The sequence below is a fragment of the Mastigoproctus giganteus genome, chromosome 8 (assembly GCF_048544385.1).
Source record: "Mastigoproctus giganteus isolate SK-2022 chromosome 8, ASM4854438v1, whole genome shotgun sequence".
NCBI classification, from domain to species: domain Eukaryota; kingdom Metazoa; phylum Arthropoda; class Arachnida; order Uropygi; family Thelyphonidae; genus Mastigoproctus; species Mastigoproctus giganteus.
The window spans coordinates 58,439,879-58,461,795 of NC_143582.1; the positions used below are offsets into that span (position 1 = coordinate 58,439,879).

Genomic DNA, 21,917 nt, shown 5'->3' on the forward strand with positions numbered 1-21,917 from the left:
GCCACGCGTTCACTCTGGGTGGTATTAGCCGGTCTCTGGCTGAGGTATAGATTTTTTTTCCCAAGAAACTTCTGTTTCCTCCCACGTACATAGCGATCAGCCTAGATTTCCATACTGCCATTATCATTATTATTATACTATTATATTATTATTTGTGCATTATGTTATTAAAACGTCGAGAGTTTTAATTAAATTTGAAAGTGTCTGAAATTCAGCCTAGACACACTAGGAGGGAGTACATAAGAGCTTTGTCAATCAATTCGGCCTTGGAAAGGCTGTACAAGGCTCATTGGGGTAGAATTTTTCTCAACGTGGTCTGTGCTTGTAAACAGGAAAGATTACTTTTATATGGGTGAGGTAGAAGGATATTTGCTGATGCTATCGAGACAGTACTAGGTAGGTCAGAAACTGCTAACATTCTAGCTGGGATAGACAGATTAACTACAAGCGTAGGCAGAGATTAAAGTGATCCTTGTACTGTTTCTATCGAAACATGCAACAGCCTGGGAGGCAAGGTATCGAGGATTACAAGGCCTGCTGGGAATTCTTATGAAAAAAGGAAATAAATGGGCTGTTTTAGGGTAACTAAGAGTAAAAAGAGGTGCATATATAACTTGCATGGTTCTAGGAGCATAGTAAATAAATTTGTTGAATTTGAAATACTGTTTAAGTCGTCGAATGCAGACATTGTAGGAATGTCGGAGATTTGATGTCACTCAGACATAAGGAATGTACAATTTCAGTATTGGGAGTACAATGCGTACAGAACGACAACCAAGATAGGAGGGGGAAGGGGTTATGCTCTTAGTTAAGAATCATATAAAATCTATCTAAGGAAGTACGTCCGGTCGATATGGGTGGCCAGTGCAAATTTCAGTCAGTTTGGTTTAACTTAGCACTGTGAAAACCAAAATGAGAGTAGGAGTAAAGTGTTATAAACATAATGACTGTGATGAATATATATATATAACAAACAACTGTAGAGGCATGAGTGGGACAGTAAATCAGAATGTCTTATAATGAGCTCTTTAATTTTCCAAGTGTTGACTCGAACTTGTGGATTGGTCACCCACAGAGTAGCAGAACTGTATTGGATTTATAGGATGACTGTTTTTATATCAGCACGTTAGAGAGGCAACAAGAGAAAGGATTATTCTCGATCTGATTATCAGCAGCGACTCTTCATGCATTAAGAATCTGTAGATAAAAGAACCACTAGGTGGCAGTGATCACAGTGTATTGATATGGGATATACTTAAGGAAAGAGGGAAGCGATTTTGCTTTCATAAAGGTGACTACAGTTGTCTCAGACACTCTTTAAATTCAATTATATACAGTAGGACCAACTGTAGGTGCTACCAATAGCAACATTCTAAATGGGAAGCAGTCAGGAAAGCTACTAGGCTTTTTATACCAACTAAGAAATACTGTTTTAGGGTTAGACCTAAATGGTTGTTTCTCAGATAAAGTAATGAGACTCGTTACAGAAAAGAAAATGCTTCGGATGCATATAAATTGCCAGGTGATACAGAAGCCTACCGTAGATATAAACTAGTCTGCAATAAAGTTAAAAAGGAGATTAGACAATCTAAGGCAGATTATGAGAAGTGTTTGGCGAAAAATGCAAAGAAAAACAGCAAAGACGTCTTTACTTATGTAAACACTAAATGGAAGGGGATGAATTACATTGGCCTACTCGATATCATTGATTTAACTGTTGACGATCCTGCACAGGTTGTTAACAAGTTGATAGGTATTTTGCATCTACATTCACACATAAGGAATTCTTTTGGGAACGCGACGCGATGAAGGTAGTTTATCAAATTTTAACAGGTAAGTAAATGATTTTGTGATAACTGAGAAGAAATTGGAAGAGAAATATAGCTCTTAATATAACAGTTAATTTTTTATGTCACTGGACGCATTGTAAGAGTGATTGCTATCCATTAATTACTTCTGGCCAGCGATTCCATTTTAAGGGACGATAAAATTCGCACATTAAGGAACTCTTCGATATAAAAATAAAATCCATAAGCGTAGTAAATTTTGAGAAATTTTCAGCCTTCATATTTCTTAAATTGTACACTGTTTGTTCGACCAAAATGTTTAGGTCACAAACATGGCAGTTTACTGTTTCTCATAAAAATATTTATATAATAATTACTAACTTTGCATACATAATTATTTCTGTAATTTCAAGTCGTACAATTCACAAGAATGTGTTTAACATTTTAAAACACTTGCTAATAAATAACAAATACTCAACACTTTTACTATGGGGGAAAACGTGATTATATCGGTAAGCTATTAAAAATTACTCAGCACATTAATTATAAACCTACGGCTATTCTACAAATCCCTACGAGATACTCCTTTTCTAACGAAGAAACAAGTTTTTGATTATAAATAAAATATACAGGTTTATCAGAACGAAATATAAAGATATTTACTATTGCTGTTATTATTAATATTTCTTATAGACTGGTTTTCTATTTACCTGCTCTAAATACTTCTCCACAGCCATCACACCTAGTAGCAAAGGATGCATCGTAACAGCCGGCACAGTATACCTTTTCGGCCTTCGAGCCGAATGGTTTATCCACTAGGGACACTCGGCACTTGTTACAAAGGAAGCAGGTCTCATGCCAGTGTTTTTCCTTATAAGAAAGGTCCTAAGGAAAAGAAAAAATAACACGTCGTGCATTTATATATTCCATATATATAGCCATTCTTTTTCAATTAAAACAACAAAACTGTGCATTTCTAAATTAATATAGCCAGGCAACCGGGACCTTTATTTTTTTACCGAAAAAAAAATCATGTTGGATCGATGCTGTCGACACAGAGAGAGAGAGAGAGAGAGAGAGAGAGAGAGATCCTTGGATCCTTGTGAAGGGTCTTTTGAATCCTGTGTGGTCTTGCGTTTGTGGTAGTTATTTGCACAGTCCTACATTTCTTGTAATGTATCACCATAATCATCTGAAAGCGAGTAAGTCGGCCTTCCATAATATTATTTGTCCTCTGAAGCCTATCCAAGAAGGGGACAATATGGATAGTATATATTCCAAACAAGTCAAACAAGTGGGGATGCAGATCTAGTTTCGTCCATAATGGCCTGCGGTGATGTGCTCTTTGTTGTGGGTATTAAACGCCAGGACGGTTTGGGTAGACTTTAGTCAGTTTCCTGAACGAAACCTCCAAGTTTCTATGAGATAAAAACCATATGGGCCCCTTCCGAGGCATGGTTTGAAACAGGCCTGTAAAAATTCGTCCCATCTCGAACCAAGATCTTTTCCACTCATTATCGAAGAACGGCGATCATAACCAGTGTACTAACTGTGAGGTTGCCTGAGATGATCGTCATTTCAGTTTGCAAAAGCGAACCAACTCTTCCCCTCCTGTCCATTATGTCGTCAACGGTTTGATAAACAACTTTTAGTTACTAAAATATGTTATGAGATATTTTTACTTAACATACATAATAGAAAATTTTAGTAACATATTGCTAAACACTTTAGTAACACTAATAGCTAACCAGCTACGTGATAATATCTTCTGAATTCCAGGTATGTACTTTCAGCTGCATTAGATGAAGAATTCAAGTTTCAAGTTTCTCCAGAAACGTTTGATTTGTGGCATTCATTTCTGATAATTCAAAATTATAAATATTCCGAAAAAGTAAATTCATAATCATCGGCTTTGGTGCAAAAGTAATACCAAAGAATTTCACTACAAGTATTTTTAGCATCATATATTAAGGCGCAAGTTTTCACATTTCTCCTGTTATATTAGGTTAGATTATGTGTGTATGTTAAGTCCCAAAGCAGCTGAGGTTAGGAGGCTTTAGCATATTGTCTGTAACTAGGGGTCCTCTTCGGTCGGTTAATCCGTTTTCTGGATGAACATCTGAGTTTTCGTGATAAAAAACATGCAACTCGCGCATAATAACTTAATTGCGTTATGAAAAAAAAAAGCCCAATGAAAGTCGGATCACCTGGTTTAGGGGGAACAGTGGTTATAACTACAGAGTTCTACTCATTTGGAGAGAGAGAGAGAGAGAGAGAGAGAGATCACATTGGATTAATTACTATAATTAATAACCACTCTTAATTATAGTAATTAATCCAATGTGATTAATACCCATCATCAGACCATGCTGCTGTCAGACTCCTGTTGCCGATGCTGACGAAGCAGGAGTCTGACAGCAGCATGGTCTCATGATGGGTATCGGTAAGATGCCTGAAACGTCACCTTAAATGTATAATGGTTTGGGCTATAAGCTTAATAAACTATATTATTAATTTCACGTGTGTAAGAGTGGTTATTAATTATAGTAATTAAACTTCACGGAAAACAACCATAACGTCCTTCCCTAACTATATCACATTGGGTTATTTCTTTGTCTACGCACAAGATTAACTCTGTTTATATAATCGTTTCCTACTTCATATAGGAGAAAGAACGTCCGATTTCAACAAGTTTAGTCAAACTCTACATTATAGAAAAAGAATACTCCGTAGTGGTTTGCCAAGGCCACCAATATTATAACCTCAGGTTATAATATTGGTGGCAACGTATTTTCTTACTATGTATATAATTATGCTATTCGATGTACAGTATATTCTTATGTTATGTATTTTGAAACTAATATTCTGTACACTCACTTAAGGTTTAGTTTTCCCAATTCATTTCTCTATTTTTCTAATACTTTATTTAACTTATTCATTATTATTGCACTCTTTTATTTATTTTTTTTTGTTTATTCAGGAAACTTTGCCTTTACATTATATTGTTAACCCCAGGCCACCGCGCCATGAAGGGCAGTTGCAACGGCACTATTGTGTACATCACTATCTCCATGTTGCAGTAAAGATTTATCTCGTAATGCCTTTCAATGTTAACACCAACCAACAGGTAATTTTGCTAAATATTGTAATGAATGTAATTTTGAAGTGTGGCGTTTTTTTATTGTGTTGAAAAAAGTCCTCTTATGCCTTTCGCCATTATCTGAGCAACTCCTTCAAGATTATCATCTGACACAGAGAACTGCAGCTGTCAACTCATTTGTTTGCTTTTGAAGTGTCAACTCATTTGTTTGCATTTGAAGTGTAAGATTTTCACTTAAACTCAGATTCAGAAAAAAAAAGGAATTGGACTATTAACCGTGAATACGTAATTTACAGACATGATATACCGATGCCTTTTGTTTTAGTTTCTTCGGAGTTTGCTGTGATTAAAAAACAATAACAATAGTCAACCCAAAATAATAGTGTGTCTTTGTTGTGTAACATGAAGACAGTAGTTCCGAGACACAAAGAGTACGAAAATTGTGACTTTTAGCAAAATTTGTAAGAAACTACGAATTTTTCGTTCGCAAAAACTGCATAGGTCGTTAGTCACATGTCTTGTCTACTCCGATGTTTTTAAATCGATATTACTAGTGTATTACACATAGCAATGTTTTATTTCTTTCCTAAGCTAGTCAGTATGATATGAAACGTTTCAAGGTGTCAGAAGGTATTTTCTTTACTTTCAAGAAAGCCAAAGAATATAAAAAAAACCAAGAAATTGTTTTTCACAGATTATTATTAACTTTCTAAGAGCTATTGCCCTCCTTATATCTCGATGTAGAAAATAGCGGAAGCTTACATTTCGCTGCCTATCGTCTTTCTTATGTTCCTTTTCTTGATATTTGGATATTCGGAAAAACTATAAAACTCAGACCTGAAAATTTCTATTTCTGTCGTTCTTTGCATGAACAGGCTTTACTGTATTTATTAATAAGGAACACATGCCTATTAATGCTTGTGAATACCTTCCTAAGCTATTCATCCTATATGATAGGGACTCAAAAAAGGATGTTCCAAAATATCTATAGACTGTAGTATACAGACTAGAATATGCAATATAATGCACTACCCACTAGTATGAACTGGAAGCATTAAATTCAGCGGACTAATTTTAGATATAACATGTTATGTAAATACTGAAGTAGTGTTGTGAGTTAGGACTTGAGAAAAGTTGTATGGCAGAGGTGTTCCACCCAATGCCTATTTTTTTTTTTTTAAGGCAGTTGATACAACAGCTACACCCGATCTCTGATGGGTCTCTGCGATGATGTCCGTATGATAATAGGAGTTACAATTCGTTTCACTTGCGACGAATTTGACGGTCATATAATGACTATCTGTTCCCTTTCTTTTACGACATACTGGTAAATGGAAGGCAATCAGATTGCCGAAAATCATAATGCGCAATCAAAACGCCGACAAACAAAACTGCGCTTGGGTGAAAATCCCACATTTCGGAGTTTTGACATTCTGAAATCAAAATGCTGATACCCTCAAAACATCGATGCCTAAAACGCTGAAAATATCGAAATGCTGACACTTCAAGACGCCGATTGATCAAAATGCCAACATGATCAAGACGCCGATTGAACAAAATGGCAGCTGATTCCAAAGCTAACTGATCAAAACGCCGACGGTCAGAATGCCACGCTCGTGGTCAGCACAGTGGTTATAATCACCGTCCTTCCCATATCGGGTGGAAAACGTCCATGTTGCAAGGAACTTTTATGGGCTTTTTTCACTTTGAGGCTGAGTTAGGGTCTCACGCGAGGAGAGCAAGTTTTTTCTCCCGGAAACACGGGTTTTTCGTCCAGCAAGACAAGCAAGGCGGCCAAAGAACACACGATTTATGGACATAATGCACATGGGTGGATTATTCTCAGGTAACCCTAATATGAATTTTTTTTTTTTTTTTTTTTTTTGTCAGAAAAACTCAGAATGCCACAGGAAATGCAGACAGACAGTCAATAAAAAGTTAAATGCCAATCGATCGGCACATAGAGATTTTGTTTTATTTTGTCCCAAATTATGGATTCAGTGGCGTATTATTGGTAGAACGACACTGGATTTATAAAGCCCTAATAAATAAGGGAAGTCCGCCAGAACCTAGAAATATTTTCCTTATAGTGAAATTTCGTTAAAATAGTATTCGTTGTAATGGGATTTTAGCGTGATAGCAAATCCATTCTAACTTTTCGTTATGAAAACATGAATTTATCACCGCATGGTAACTTCTGTAACTCGTTAAAAACTTTTCATCTGAAATGTTTAAATTCTTGAAAACAGATAAATTTTACGTAATAACAATGCAATGTTTTGGTATTTATAAGCTGTGGGCATATTGATTCATTTGAGTTATAAACAGATTACTATTTTGAAAAGTCGGCGGCTGAACAGTTTGATGTTCTGAACCTTTCTGGCATTCTGTTCTTGTCAGAAACAACTAAACAACACACACGTGCGCACATACACTTCTGGCCATTTTACAGGGTTCTATGTGAGCAAGTGTACCACGACGGAGTTGAGCTGACGTTCAGGAGCTGCCCAACATAAGACACAACACATGTACATGTCCATTTTGATCCAGTAGCCCCTCTGACTGTTGATATGTTGAATTTTTCAGGATTTGGTTTCGACGTTTTTATCACTCAGTGTTTCGAAGTCTCGGCGTTTTGAACCGTTGACATTTTGATTGTCAGCAATTTCATTTTCAGTATTTTGTTTGTCAGGTATTTGAACACACCCCTGGAAAATTGACATACTTGCAGTGTTTTATCTATAGCACTTCCTGGCAATAAGAAATGATTCAAATTCCAAGGGATTTAGTTTCTATCTTCGTCTCATCCTGTTTTGATTTTTCATCTACGCACGGTCTGGGTGAAGAGAAGCTACAGTTTTTCGAGTGACAACAATATCTACTCCATTTCGCTCTCAAGGCTATGATCTTCCACACTGTGTGAAAAGTCTTACGTTCGATTCCTCGTTCGGACTTGAAGATATTCCATTGGTCTTTTCTCTATTCTTCTCATATTGCATCCGAGTTCGTCGATCTTGGCCGACATGAGGTTCTGGTTATATGACTTTCTGTCGGAAATCCGGAATTTCTATCATATAAGCAGGCAAACTGATCATAAAGTACATGTAATTTTTCTGCATGTATTTTGTCGACTCTTGATATTTGGCTCGGCACTTATTCTAAACAACCAGTCGTTCTAATCTGATCCACAAAAATTCCTTAATAAGCGATAACAATTTTATCTGCACGTTTCATATTATCTTACCCCTCAAAATGTCTTATATCGAGTTTGCCTTTATTTCTGTTCTGTATGATTATCGTTCTCATTTACAAGAAACTCTGTTCATTATTGGATTATAGAAATATGTATCTGACTTCATTTAGAACATATTTTCGACAGCTCATTGATTATTCTTGGTGTTGCTTATCATGAAAAAGCATATTTTCTTTCCTAATAAATGTACTTTTATATCACGAGTACCAAAAAATTGTTTAGTTTCCTCATGGAGGGAGAGGCCAACTGATGTTTCCTCTGTTTTCAGACTCTAAAGCTGGAAAAATACTAAGTTTATTTATTTATTATTACTCATAGAAAACAAAGTAAGCTCCGGTGAACTTATATGAGCAGTAACACAGTAACAAAATAAAATTCCAATAAATATATATAAACCTATAAAATATGATAAAATTAAAGGTATACAAGAATGCATAGTTTAAATTATTTTATTTTTATTTTATTTATTTTTATTTTATTAATAGCAAGATACACAACAGGTAACCATTAACAGTGTATCTGAGATCAGATCAATAAACATAATAACAATAATATGAAATCCAACAGAACGATAAACATTGATATAGATTCAAACAATAAAAGCATATGTACAAAAGAGGATTGTATTAAGTTAAGTTACCGGTAAAACAAGTAATAATTAATCCGTTAGAGAATAGAAAAATAATATAACAAATAATAAGCTACAATAATTAGATGTGAGCTAGTCACTTTGCAGTTTAAGAGAGGAGGCAAACTTGTGGATGGAGTTCATCAGTGATTGGGAGTTGTCAAAGAAGTCAATGAGAGAGTCATTTGCTGATTTGCTGATTCTGTTCAGTGGACTGAACTTCATAAAGTCCGTGTTGGCAGAGTCAAGGCGAAACGGTGTAAGGTTCCTGACATTATCTACAGGGAGCATTGAAGTTTATTTTACTCAGGATATCAGATGCTTCATAAATTCCAGTGATCAGTATAGGTACATTAAAATAAATGAAATTTAATAAATTATTATATTAAGTATTTTATCGTTTAAAATTTTGCAAATGCAAAGACTTCCTTATCTTAATCTTCCTTTTTTTATAGAGACGAAAGCTCATTATAACTCAAGGTACTGTGTATAAATATTCTGTGAAAGGTAGGTTGTTTTCAATTTCATCAAATATTTTAAAAATTTCACTTGAATATTCTCTAATAAAATAATATAAAATGAATATTCCGTGAAACTAAACTGGGGAAGTGTAATCTAAAACAAAAAATAGTGCGTTTTAAAAGTTGTGTAAGCAGTTTTTTTTTTTTTCTGGAAAAAGGAGGCATACACCCAAATAGTTTAAAAGCTTTGCTAATGAATGTAAGATATATGCTATGCTATGCAATATTTTGGTTTAGCTTATATTGATGATCATGAAGCTGTTTGCAAGGATTGGCAAAGGTTATACTATGTATTGCATTTTTGAACATTGAGAACATTATAAAATTGTTATTTTCGGCTCAAATTTGAAAGATATATAAGGCTCATTGTAATACAGAATTATTTTTAATATTATAAACACATCCTTAAACAATTGAAGATCGTCTTCATGTGCATGAAACTGCACATTAACGTCGCTAATTTAAAAGGTCATTCATTTGTAGAGGTAAATAATAAAAAAAAATTAGAAGAACAAGTCCTGAAGAACATCAAAATTTTAATAAAATCATGAGATTGTGTATTATTATAAGTGACCTTATTTTTGATTGTGAACTTGAATATGAAATAAAAAGGGCATATCACAGAAGTTTTCACGCTGCTGGTATATTTGTATAATGCCTTAAGCTTATTTGCTTTTGATCTTTCCATCTCATTATATAGTTAATTTTCTGATTTACCATGATAGATGATTTTCATTTTCGTGCAGATCTGGATTTAACCATTATCTAATTATTTTCATCTAGCGCTGTTTGCTGTAATTTCCCTTGGATTACTGATAGTATTTTTATTTTATGGTTTTTCTGGTCTTTTCATGAAGTTGTTTACAGCACGTACTGTAAACAGTACGTGCTGTAAACAACAGCACGTACAGGGAGCATTGAAACAAAAAATAGGGTATGTAGGGTACTTTCTGCTAAACAGCTTTAGCAGAAAGTACCCTACATACCTGACACATTTGTCAGCAGTCCAAGGCAAACTGCGTCGTTCTTGATATACTGAGCTACTATCCTGGAGAAGTAGCCAACGTTCTGAAAGCCAACCAGATCACTAGAACACTCCACTCCCCTCCCCCCCACAATCCACATGGATCTCTCGCTCCCTTTTTTTCTTCTGTCTGTAATGTAAAGTGAATGATCCAGGACTTTATAAAATTAAAAGAACGAAAGTTTGACAGGGACACGGGACAAACAGTGAAGATGATTTATAAAACTTATCTTCACTCTCGCGCACATTCTGTTATATTTACAGATCAGTGGAATTTAAAAAAAAAATGAATAGACCAATTATTATAATATACTTTATACATTTATTTTAGTCTTATAAAAATATACAAATTAAATATCTTAATGCAAGTAATATTGCATTAAGATATTTAACATTTTAAAGCAAATCGCCACAAGTTGTTCAAGTCTGATACTGTACTATAACTAAAGAGAAGTACTGTTTCTCTATTGTGTAATACTGAGACAACTCACGGCGCTTTGTTGGCAACATAAAGTTCTTGATGCATGTATGGCAAGCTTACGAGTAGTTTTCTTTCCCTGGCTCCATACAATAATGATGCTTTTGCATTAAACTTACCGTTAACGCTATGTAGCTCTCATAGTCCTTAAGCTTGTTAGCTAAATATTTTAGGATGATATTACTTATCATCCTAAAATACTTAGATAAATACTAAATATTATTTAACTCCCTGTTTTTTAACAACAGTTATTATTATATTAATAACTGTCATTTAGGGTACCCCTTTTGATGCACTAAGGTTCGGTATTAGAATGCCCTGGAGTATCTGAAATAAATGAATCATCGTACAGAAGACATCCCTTTCTCTGTAAATATCTTGCTTATGAATGTGACATGGTTGAATAAAAATGAGTAGTCACTCTGTAGCGAATTTAGTGAATTACAGTACTTACCTTCATTCACTAATGTTGGCATTAGTAAGTGATAAGAAGTCGCAATTTTTTTCAAGAGTGATATCTTTATACTTGTTGAATTGATTAATGGACATGGTTTTGAAGCGATCAACATCACTTTCAAGTTTTAAATCTAAACATCTGTAGTTGTTTCAGTCATCAATATCCTACGATCAATATCAATATTCTGATGCTGAGTTAACGAAGTTTCCAAATGAGTTTTTGACAAACGCTGCACTGTTCATTCTTCGCATGTCATATGATAGGCCTTACGTGCATATAACTTTTCAACTTCCAAATCAATCTGAATCTGATAATCAATCATTGCAATGAATGATGACCCCCCCCTTGAAACATTGCTTCCAATTAGCCCAGTTGATTGTATTTCAAAGTGTCATTCCTGATCAATCATCTGCATAAACATGCCAAATCCCTAACCATTCACCGTTCCGAGTTTTCTCAGTTTTTAAAAATGTGTCTTCACTCCACGCTCTCTGCTCTTTCAACAGAGTTACTATCACTGAAAGGGCTAAAGCCCGGTGGCCCTCTTCTCTAACCACCAGCTTTAAAATTAAACAACAACAAAAACAGAGGCCTAAGAAAAGACCGGAGGTCTTCAGAATTTAATTCAATACTCTATTGCAAATTGCAGTACAAGACTGAAATTACTAACCTTAAAGCTTACAAGGAGGCTATCCTTATAAATAGCAGGAGCCATATTCTGAGAAATACTCATGCCTTCCTCCCCTTTTTGACTTGATGGGCTCTAGTTAAATAATATAAACGTGTTCTTTAACTGTTCTGCCCGACCAGCTTCTTCGAAATTCCGCTGAGTTTATTAAGATCACATGACCTCAACTTATAGTTGCAATCAACTGTATTCCATCTTCTGCAACTTTATAGGATCCGATGGAGTACGCAGTTCATTTTCATCGGCTTTAGCCTTCATCTTCTTGACTCAGTGATATCGATTAATGGTTTCTACAGCTGCTGTTGTAGGCTTTTAGGCGTATCAGCAATTTAAGCCATATTGCACTGTATATAATATGACTGTAAATTGCATGTGTTCTGTGGTCGATTTTCTGTGTGCTGGACGAAAAACCCGATTTAAAAAAAACAAAAAAAAAAACATGCTACCCTCACTTGAGAACGACTAACACAGCCACATTGTGAAAAGGCTAATAAAAATTCCTTGCGTCGTTGAACAGGATTCAAACTTAGTTCTTTTCCACCCCGTGTAGGGAGGACAGTGATTACGCCAACTGTTCTACCCATGAGGGCCAGTTTTCTCCAGCAGGAGTACTTCCAATACTTTTCACTTCAGTGGAATCTATACTGTGCAATCTATACCGGTTTCAAAAGTAGCAACCATTACGCAAATAACCAGCTTCATTTCCATTTACTATGCACGAAACTTGTTCAGTGTTCAAGAAGGCATTTTTTGTTATCCTCATTATATATTTTCTCTCTGAAAACCAGCCAGATAAGTTATATCTCTCCCTTCATCGATACACAGTCATAAACTTGTTGTCAACAGCTATCCAAATTCCTAATTTTTTAAGCATAATTTATTTAGAGATAGGCGAGGAGACAATGATAACACACATTTACCTCACATTTGCATTTTACATTAAAATCATGGAGTTTCTATAGCTTTTCGAAGCATATTATAGCATGGCATGCAGCTTCCAGCGTAAGGTTGACTTCGATTTCTCTTTGTAGTATTTTGATGTATAGACAAAATAACTTGATGTACACTCCCATATAATACCACATAATGTATTAACTTTATGCTACCGTTGCATTAACCGAATGGCTTCCTGAAATAACTATGCAACGTTACATCTAATTCTATTTATTCGTGATATCTTTAAAGTGAATGGACAAAATATCTATGTTCGTCCAGTGTAATTTGCTTACGTTCTTTTTTCCAAGTTGCTGATTGTGAAGGGTACTCAGTAAATAAAATAAAATAAAATATAACTAATTATTAAATAAGTAACTCTAGTTGATATCATTACACCTTCGATTCTAATGTGTTTTTTTTTTTTTTTTTTTGTAAACCTTTACCTTCGCCCAGCAACAAAAGTTGTCGAATAGTTGAACTCGAGAATCCTAGTTGGCACTCTGTTGATCTACCTCTGTCTGTTCATCTGTTGGGAAAAGTAATATCCAGCCAGTCGTACACTAGAGTGGAGAAGTGAGAAGAAACCCAATCCTGCATAAAGAGAAGTTGATGTGAATTTGGCCATTTTTTTTTTATACACCAGCGAAAACAAATGTCGGGAGCATGTCAACAAACACAACACGTTCAAAAATCGTCGTCTGCCTGCAGGATGATATGAGTCCCAACAATTACTAGCAAAAGCCTTCAACTTGACTGATTCAAAAAAAAAAAAAAACCAGCTCCTGACTGCAGGATGTTGTTTAAAAGTGCAGGCCGGTCCTCCTTCCACCCAAGCATACTTTCCGCGAACTTCAACACCTTCTGTCACATTCCTCTGATGATAGTTGCCGGACGTAATGCGGTTTCCGAAGTCTTGACTTCAGTTCTTTTGTTAGAATGTTCTGCTCAGCATGATACTTTATTTCAGTTTCCACCACACATTGCCTTGTGGATTTTTTGGGCTTCTTCTGAATCCTCCCAACTGCCTGAACATTTTTTGCCGACGTGGATGCGGATGTTTTTCCATCGTGTTTACCTTCGGTGACTGATCTTGTTTTTATTAATTTTCTGTGGTATGTCTTAATGGTTTCTGGGCCCATTGTTTCACGTCGTTGGCGTTGTATGTGTCACACTCTCTGCACGTATTCCGCAAATCCCATACTTAATATATCGTCGAAATTGGGGCTCTATCCTTATATTCAGGTCCTACTTTATTTGGAATTAAAGAGAAAAGGTTTGCATTGCGTTAAATGGCATAAAATTCCCTACCAAATGGGCATTTGGTAGAAAATGTACGCATTCAATCTACCTTATGCACTAATAAGTAACACAAGTTTCAAAATAGGGAGTAGCTTTCCAGTCACCCTGTACACTGTCATGATTTATGTAGTGTGGTACAAACGTATGTTTGTGTTTGATGTAGTACCGATATATGTATACCTGAAAGTGAAATGGATGCTGATACTTTCGGAAACATCAATATAGCTCTTTGAATTGAGCAATGGTTCATTGTTACTTTAAAAGGAATGGGCATTTGAAAATGCTACTAAGACAAGATTTGCGGTTATGTTTTGAAGAGCGTGATGGAGACAGTTTAATTTCGAACAGCCAGGCTAAAGTCCTGATCTCATCAGTCCAGTTGAACATACTGATATGAACCAGAACAACGAAACTACCATAATTATTCACTTCCCTTCTCGTTTGCGTTGTGTACAACACTGTTGTCCATTGAAAATTATTTCTCATGCATATGGCTGCTATGCTATTCGCAAGGGGACCGTCCACTGTAATATTTGACACCTTAATAAAATGAATTGCGTCACTGTGTTGGTACAGTCTTTTCAAAAATCGTTACAGTACAGTATATATGTTGATACTTGAATCATTTTGGAATCTAATAGCACGTATTTGAAAAGTAATATGCATAACACAAATATTACATTTCGAACAGAAAATTATTTCGCTTTCTAACAACTTAATAGTAAACAATTAAACATCAATTAATATTTAAATATAAATAACTTTACCTTGGAATCGATCCCTATAAGCTTGCTACACTCTTCACATGAGTTGGCAAAAACCTGTTCATAGCAGCGAACACAGTAAGGGTGTTCATCTCTCAGCACATAACGCTGTCCCGTCAGGGATTCGTCACACTGCCAGCAACAGAAGTGACCGGAATGCCAGTCTTTGGACATGGCTTTCGTATATTCGCCAGAGAAGATAAGCTACATAAAATAAGAATTGGATGCATTTCAATAAAGTTATAAATTTATTCAATTAACAAAATAAAATTCAATGACTAAAAAACTATAATGCTAAACTAAATAAAAAAAAATCATTCATTTACGATTAGCTATTTAAATGATAATACCGATTGTATTATCCTTTTAGAGCATATTTATAAAATTAGGTAATCTTTATCAAACCGACTGAATTTTTTTTGCTATTATTAACGAGCTCGTGGTTACCACATGCACATGAATGAATATTTTACAAACCAAAAGTTTTCTTCGTGTGTTGTTTATTATCTATTTAATAACCACATGTAATTAAGTTCATACGTAAAATTAGGTAATAAGTATTTCAGAATGATTAGAAAAAAAATCGGCTCGTACACCAGCAAAATTCCAGCGAAAGTTTTGAAGACCGGCGTCCTACGGTAATTTCAAGCAAAATTTTCTAATTGAATAATCAAATAATTAAAATAAAAACTTACCCTAGTACTCTTATATGTATTAAAAATTTGGTTTATATCGGACTGTAAACATGAAGGCTATTATAGAGGAGGGGTGCATATAGATAAACATGGTGACCTCATATGCTCGTTTTTCATTTTGGAAAGTAAACTTGAGGCATTCATGTCAGTGTCCCCCTCGAGGCGGAGAGCAATTATTTAGTGATTTTAACTTATATTTTTAGTTATTTTGAATATTCTCCTATATGTTAGAGAAATTCCCACTAACCTGGATATCAAGAAGGTACTTTTGAACCAAAGCAGTGTCTGATTTCTTTACAAGCCAGCGGATCGATTCATCTCAATTGTGCAGTTTCGTCTTTTTACAATTTGCACGATTAATTCAAGTTTAAAAGAAATTTAAAGGGTATTGTTATTAGATATGGTTAGTCGCTTAACTATTTGTGCGCATTTTCTTGTGATGAAATAAGTAATAATCAGGAATTTTCTGAAACGTGAGGCTTCGATTTTAAATGCGTTTTGAGACTATTGGGAATCAATAATTTTCAATAATTACATAAATTTTCTTCAGTACATAGACGGGCAGCTCAGCACTGAGAGTGGACAGAATTATTGTTTTTGCTTCTCTAAACTAAACCGAATGGTAGGTATATTTACACTGTATTTTCACATTGACATGAGCACCTTTGTTCGGATTATTTTTATTGTATGATTCACTATTTCTCTACTCTTCTCATTTTCTCGTTACGGGTGACTTCAACCCTCCTCTTATAGACTGGAATAGGAAGACTTGAATGCACTATATGGCAATAAATTTTGAACAAACTGGATAATTGCTAATTATCCAAGCATGCCTAAGGGGGTCTGATATCTAATACTAGGGGGATAATTATTCTCACTAAGGATGATAACTTCCTAAAATACTTAACAGTGGAAGAACCAGTATCAGACAGTAACCACAGTATCATAAAATGGGTTTGTCTAAAGAAATCTGTGGTGAAAAATAAAGACGAGAGCTTCAATTTCAAGAGCGGGGCATAATAATAATATGAGATTTCTTGGAATCGAGTAACTGTAGAGCTACAGTATGGTGTCTGATACAAATATGCTGTGCGAACTATTCATGGTATTTATCTTCGAACCCCCAACCGCATTTATATCAGTGGTCAAGTTCCATAAACGCAGGATGCCAAAATGGATAAATGGTGAGTTTAACAGCTTAAAGAAAAAGAAACAAGCACGGAACAGTTTCAGACAATCACAGTCTAATCTCAACGATGTCCATTTCCACTTGCAGTCTGCCAAACCCCATGTACTATTTCTCACAGAATCTCAGTTATCGGTTGATTCAACTACTGCTCATCTCAGATGCCCAAATTATTCGCTGTATGATTCCTTTCGCCTCAAAGTGGTACTTGTGCATATGTCCCTTCTGATATTCCCTGTCAGAGACTTGGCAATTTGGAAACTCCTCTCTTTGATCTTCTCTGGCTTAAAATCTCTCTATCTCATTGTGTCAAATTCATCTGTTGTCTCTACCGTTCTCCCAACTCCACTAATCACTTGGAGCTCTTTGACTTCCTCTCTTTCCAACTTGACTTTCTCCAGTCCAACTTTCCTAACAGTAAGTTAATGTTCACAACTCCAGCTGGCTTCCGTTTTCTAGTCACACCGATCCAGCTGGTCGAGATGCTGAGGCTTTTGCAATTACTAATGACCTAGCACAGATTGTTCATTTACCTTCAAGAATACCGGACAATCCTAATCATACAGCCAATACGCTTGATCTTTTTCTCACAAATAACCCTTCTAAGTACACGGTCGATGTGAGAGATCCTTTAGGCACTTCAGATCACAACTTGGTGATTGTCTCTTTTCCAATGGAACCTTTATCTCATGGCTATTCCCAACCTCGTGTTTTTTGGCATTATAAGAATGCAAAATTGGATGATCTGCGAGACTTCTTTTCTTCTTTTCCTTGGTCGGATTACTGTTTTAAAACTTCTGATGTCAGCGTTTGCTCATATTGTGTCAGTGAAATTATTCTTGCAGGAATGGAATCCTTTATCCCACACTCCACTTCAAAATCTCGTCCTTTAAATAAACCTTGGTTTTTCAATAAATGTGCTAAGGCTGTTCAAGAGAAGAATGTTGCATATCGTAATTGGCTTGTTTCTAATTCTTCAGTTTCATTTTCTGCCTACACCAAAGCTTGCAACAATTGTAAAGCAGTTATTAATCAGTCCAAACTAGAGTTTGAACAGGCTAAGAGTAGAAAACTTGCTTCTTGCCCTAAGGGTAGCTGAGCATTCTGGTCTCTTGCCAAAGCTATTGGCCGCAACTTTTGCCCATCTCTGCTCCCACCTCTATTCAAACCAGATGGTTCTGTTGTCACTTCAGCCAAGGATAAAGCTGACCTGCTAGCATCCCATTTTTCTTCCAACTCATGTATTAATGTTCTTGGAAAAACACGTCCCACCGTTCCCAACACGCTCCATTCAATGCCTCCTGTAGTCTTCCGTCAAAAGGATGTCAGAAGGATTTTGACGAATCTTGATGCTAAGAAAGCTGCAGGTCCCGATGGTATTTCTCCTCTTGTTCCCAAAATCTGTGCTCCTGAACTTACTCCTATTCTTTGCCGCCTTTTTTCACTTTCTTATTCCAAATGTGTTTTTCCTTCTGCTTGGAAATTTGCTCATATCCAGCCAGTTCCTAAAAAGGCTGACAAATCCCTCCCATCCAATTATCGTCCCATTGCAATTACTTCTACTCTTTCTAAAGTAATGGAGAAATCAATTAACCGCCAACTCTTAAACTACCTAGAAACCTTCCGTCTGATCAACGATCGCCACTATGGACGCCGTCAGTGTCGATCCACTGGTGATATTCTGGTTTATGTTACTTATTTATGGCCTAATTCAATGGAAAGGTTCGGTGAAACACAAGTAGTTGCTCTTGACATCTCATAGGCTTTCGATCGTATTTGGCATAAAGGTCTTCTAAACAAGCTTCCATCTTATGGTTTGCCAACTGTTTTTAGTAATTGGTTATCCAGTTTTCTCTCTGATCGCTCACTGAGGGTGATGGTAGATGGCTCTCTGTCTTCTAACTTCTCCACTAATCCTGGCGTCCCCCAAGGTTCAATTCTTTCTCCCACTCTTTTCCTCTTGTATATTAATGACCTTCTTCCATTGACTGGAAATCCTATCCATAGTTTTGCTGATGATAGCACATTGCATTCCACTTTCCATTTTGAGAAACCTTGCCCTGCTCAATCAGCTTCAACTCCTCGAAAATCTGCTACCAATTCCTTAAATACCGATCTTCGGGTAATTCTCCAGTGGGGCAAAGACAACTTAGTTGATTTCAACCCTTCTAAAACTCAGTCTTGTTTTATATCTCGCAAAAAGGATTCATCTGTTCCTATGCTTATCTTTGGTGACACTCTGATTTCAAGGCAAAATGATATATCTCTTTTGGGGATTACCCTTACTTCTAATCTCTCTCTCTCTCTCTCTCTCTCTCTCTCTTGGCACAAGCACATTACAAATATTGCTTCCTCTGCATCTAAAAAACTTGGTTTTTTCTTTCGCTCTCAGCGTTACTTTTCTTCCAAACAGCTGCTCACTCTGTATAAAGCGCAAATTCACCCAGCTATGGAATATTGTTCCCACATCTGGGGTGTTCCCCCCAAAACCTCTCTCAGGCTTCTTGATTCCATTCAGAAGAGGGCAGTTAGGTTAATTAATGATTCATCTTTAACAGAGTCTCTCCACTCGCTGTCTCATAGACGTACTGTTTCTGCTGCATGCCTCTTCTACAGATACTTCCATGGGCACTGTTCCTTGGATACTTCTCAACACTGTTTACAGTAGAAATCAAGCTGAAATCACAGGGGAACGTCAAGGAGCCAGATCGCCTTAAAATAAGTGATGTGATAATCTCAGAGAAGAGGGTTTATTAGAAAAGCTACTGAGATTAAAGGAAGCCAAGGATGAGATATATTCAGTTAAAATTAAAGAGGCTGCATATGAGTGTATCAGACGGTTGGGAATGTTAATGAGGAGGTTATTAGAATATGGGAAGATCCTATTGGACTGTAGAAGTGCTAACTTCCCCAATCAACAAAGACAGTGCTAAAAAGAAGTTGGACTGCTATACACCATCGAGTTTCACTACTGTGGAAGATCATGGAAGGTCACTGAGTCTGTGATTAAGGATGCAGCTTAGAACCATCTCGACAGGAATTGTATCTTGAAAAAAATGTAGGAATGGATTTGTTAATGGGAGGTTATGCTGACAAATTGGTAAATTACAGTGATATAGTCATTAATCAGTTGGATGCATCCAACACTTTTGACATTATATATATTTATTGTCCTCATGGATAGCACAATGGATATAATAACCGTCCTCCCCACACCGGATGGTAATGCCGGGTTTAATCCTGTCAATGACACGAGCGGTCTATATGGGCTTTTTTTTTCACAGTGTGGCAGAGCTAGTCGGTCTCATGCGAGGGTCGCGTGATTGTATCGCCCGAAAACTCGGGTTTTTCGTCCAGGAAAGCACATGCAGTTTGCAGACACAATATACTGTCCCCTTAGTTTTGGCGCTTTACAGACAAAAACGCGTATATTTAGCCTTTAGTAAAGCTTTTCATATCGTCCTTCATGGAAGGTTGCTATATAAACAGGATGAAGTTGGAGTTACTGGTACGATCTTACTCTGGATCCTAGGCTGCCTAAAGATAGGACGCAGGGAGTTGTTATCACTGGTCAATTTGTAGTGTAGATCTGAGGTAACAAGTGGGACCCCTCAAGGCTCGTTATTAAGTCCCCTCCTATTTAGCTGACATTAATTTAATTTCCATAAATGATACAAATGTATTCAAGGGAAGTTGTCAGAGTTTGCTGATGATGTGAAGGTGGAAAGGATGGTTAACAATTCGAGTCAAGCTTCATTGCTTCAAAAAAAGACCTGGATCGGTTGCGTGTTTGCGAAAGTGATAACTAAAGTTTAATGCTTCTAAATGTAAGGTTATGTATTTGAGGGGTAGGAATTCTGAAATCGCGTATAAGCTTGGTGGGGAGCTTAAAGTGGTTCAAAACGAAAATCACGTAGGTGTTATGATTCCAGCTGACATTAAATTTTAAATGTAGCGTAAAAAGGCCGCTAGGAAGGCAGCCTTTCATAATTTATAGGACTTTTCCTAGTAGCGAGGACGCCATTGTCCCTCTTTACAATACTATGGTCAAAAGGCAATTGAAAAATGGATTCAGGTCTGGAGACTGCACCTTAAAATTACAAAACTTCTGGAAAAGGTTTAAATAATATGGGCAACCAGATTAGTGCTGAGTGTAAATCGATATATATATGAAGAATGTGTTTAAAATGTGTGCATTGTGAGGTTTGACAAGTAGACATCTAAGGGGTTATCTGATAGAGGTATGTATATAAGCGGGTTGTAGAACACTGAAATAAGTTTCCTGTCAATGTAGAAAGGCAATGAATTTGATTAAGTTCAAAGCAGAGTTGGATGCTACCTTTAGCATGAATATATTGTTTTATTTATTGTTATTATATTTTTAGCTGATGGAGAACATATCCGCATCAGATGTTCAAAATTTCGAATTCCGTCAGTGACCGGAGAAATTCTTTACTGTTCATTAGTCGAGACTAATTAGTTGAGCTCAGTCATAGGAAGGAAGGTTCCCCCACCCACTCATCATGCAAATCGGTCCGAGAATACACACGTTGCAGTCAAAAGACATGGCGCCTATATTAGGACTAGTGACCCAATAAAGGGAGGATGCGGGGGGGATGAAGCGGAAAATGACTACGGAAGGATGTAAATATTATTACCTCCCACTTACAACTGTGGTTGTGTGGCAACCACAGTTATTAATGCAATGAATATGTTTGCTCTGTTATCTTTCTATATATTAAAATAATTTTCCTCCTAGTGATATTTTTTCAGCCAATGGGCGAAGAGGGATGCGGGTTACGTATCATACGTAACTAGTACTAAAATACGTAACAGAAGCTTGTTTTTCTGTGGTATAACAAGCTTCTGTTATAGCGTGATCATCCTAGATAAAACTCGTGCACGCGCTTTGTTTATCTAGCATGAAGCATGAGCACGCGGTACCATTCTTGATTTCCATATGTAACGTATTATGTATTCATAACTAAGGAAGAGACACACACAGTGTCGAAAGCTTCTGTACGTATTTTATTTTATCAAAAGATGCGAGCGCAGCGAGCAGGGGGCGAAGCCCCATAGTATTATATTATATTTAATCTAT

At 36.3% G+C, this 21,917-nt stretch overlaps 1 protein-coding gene across 5 annotated transcripts in view; it reads right to left on the reverse strand.

Moving 5' to 3' along the window:
- LOC150081555 (four and a half LIM domains protein 2-like) overlaps nt 1-21,917 on the reverse strand; it is a 337,841-nt gene that overhangs the window by 12,216 nt on the left and 303,708 nt on the right. For all 5 annotated transcript variants that reach the window (XM_090380115.1, XM_090380116.1, XM_090380117.1 and 2 more), the window contains 2 exons: nt 14,939-15,139; nt 2,498-2,672 (listed from right to left, as the gene is read on the reverse strand). In XM_090380115.1, coding sequence (XP_090236241.1) covers nt 2,498-2,672; nt 14,939-15,139 — 376 coding nt within the window. The remainder of the gene's footprint in view (nt 1-2,497; nt 2,673-14,938; nt 15,140-21,917) is intronic.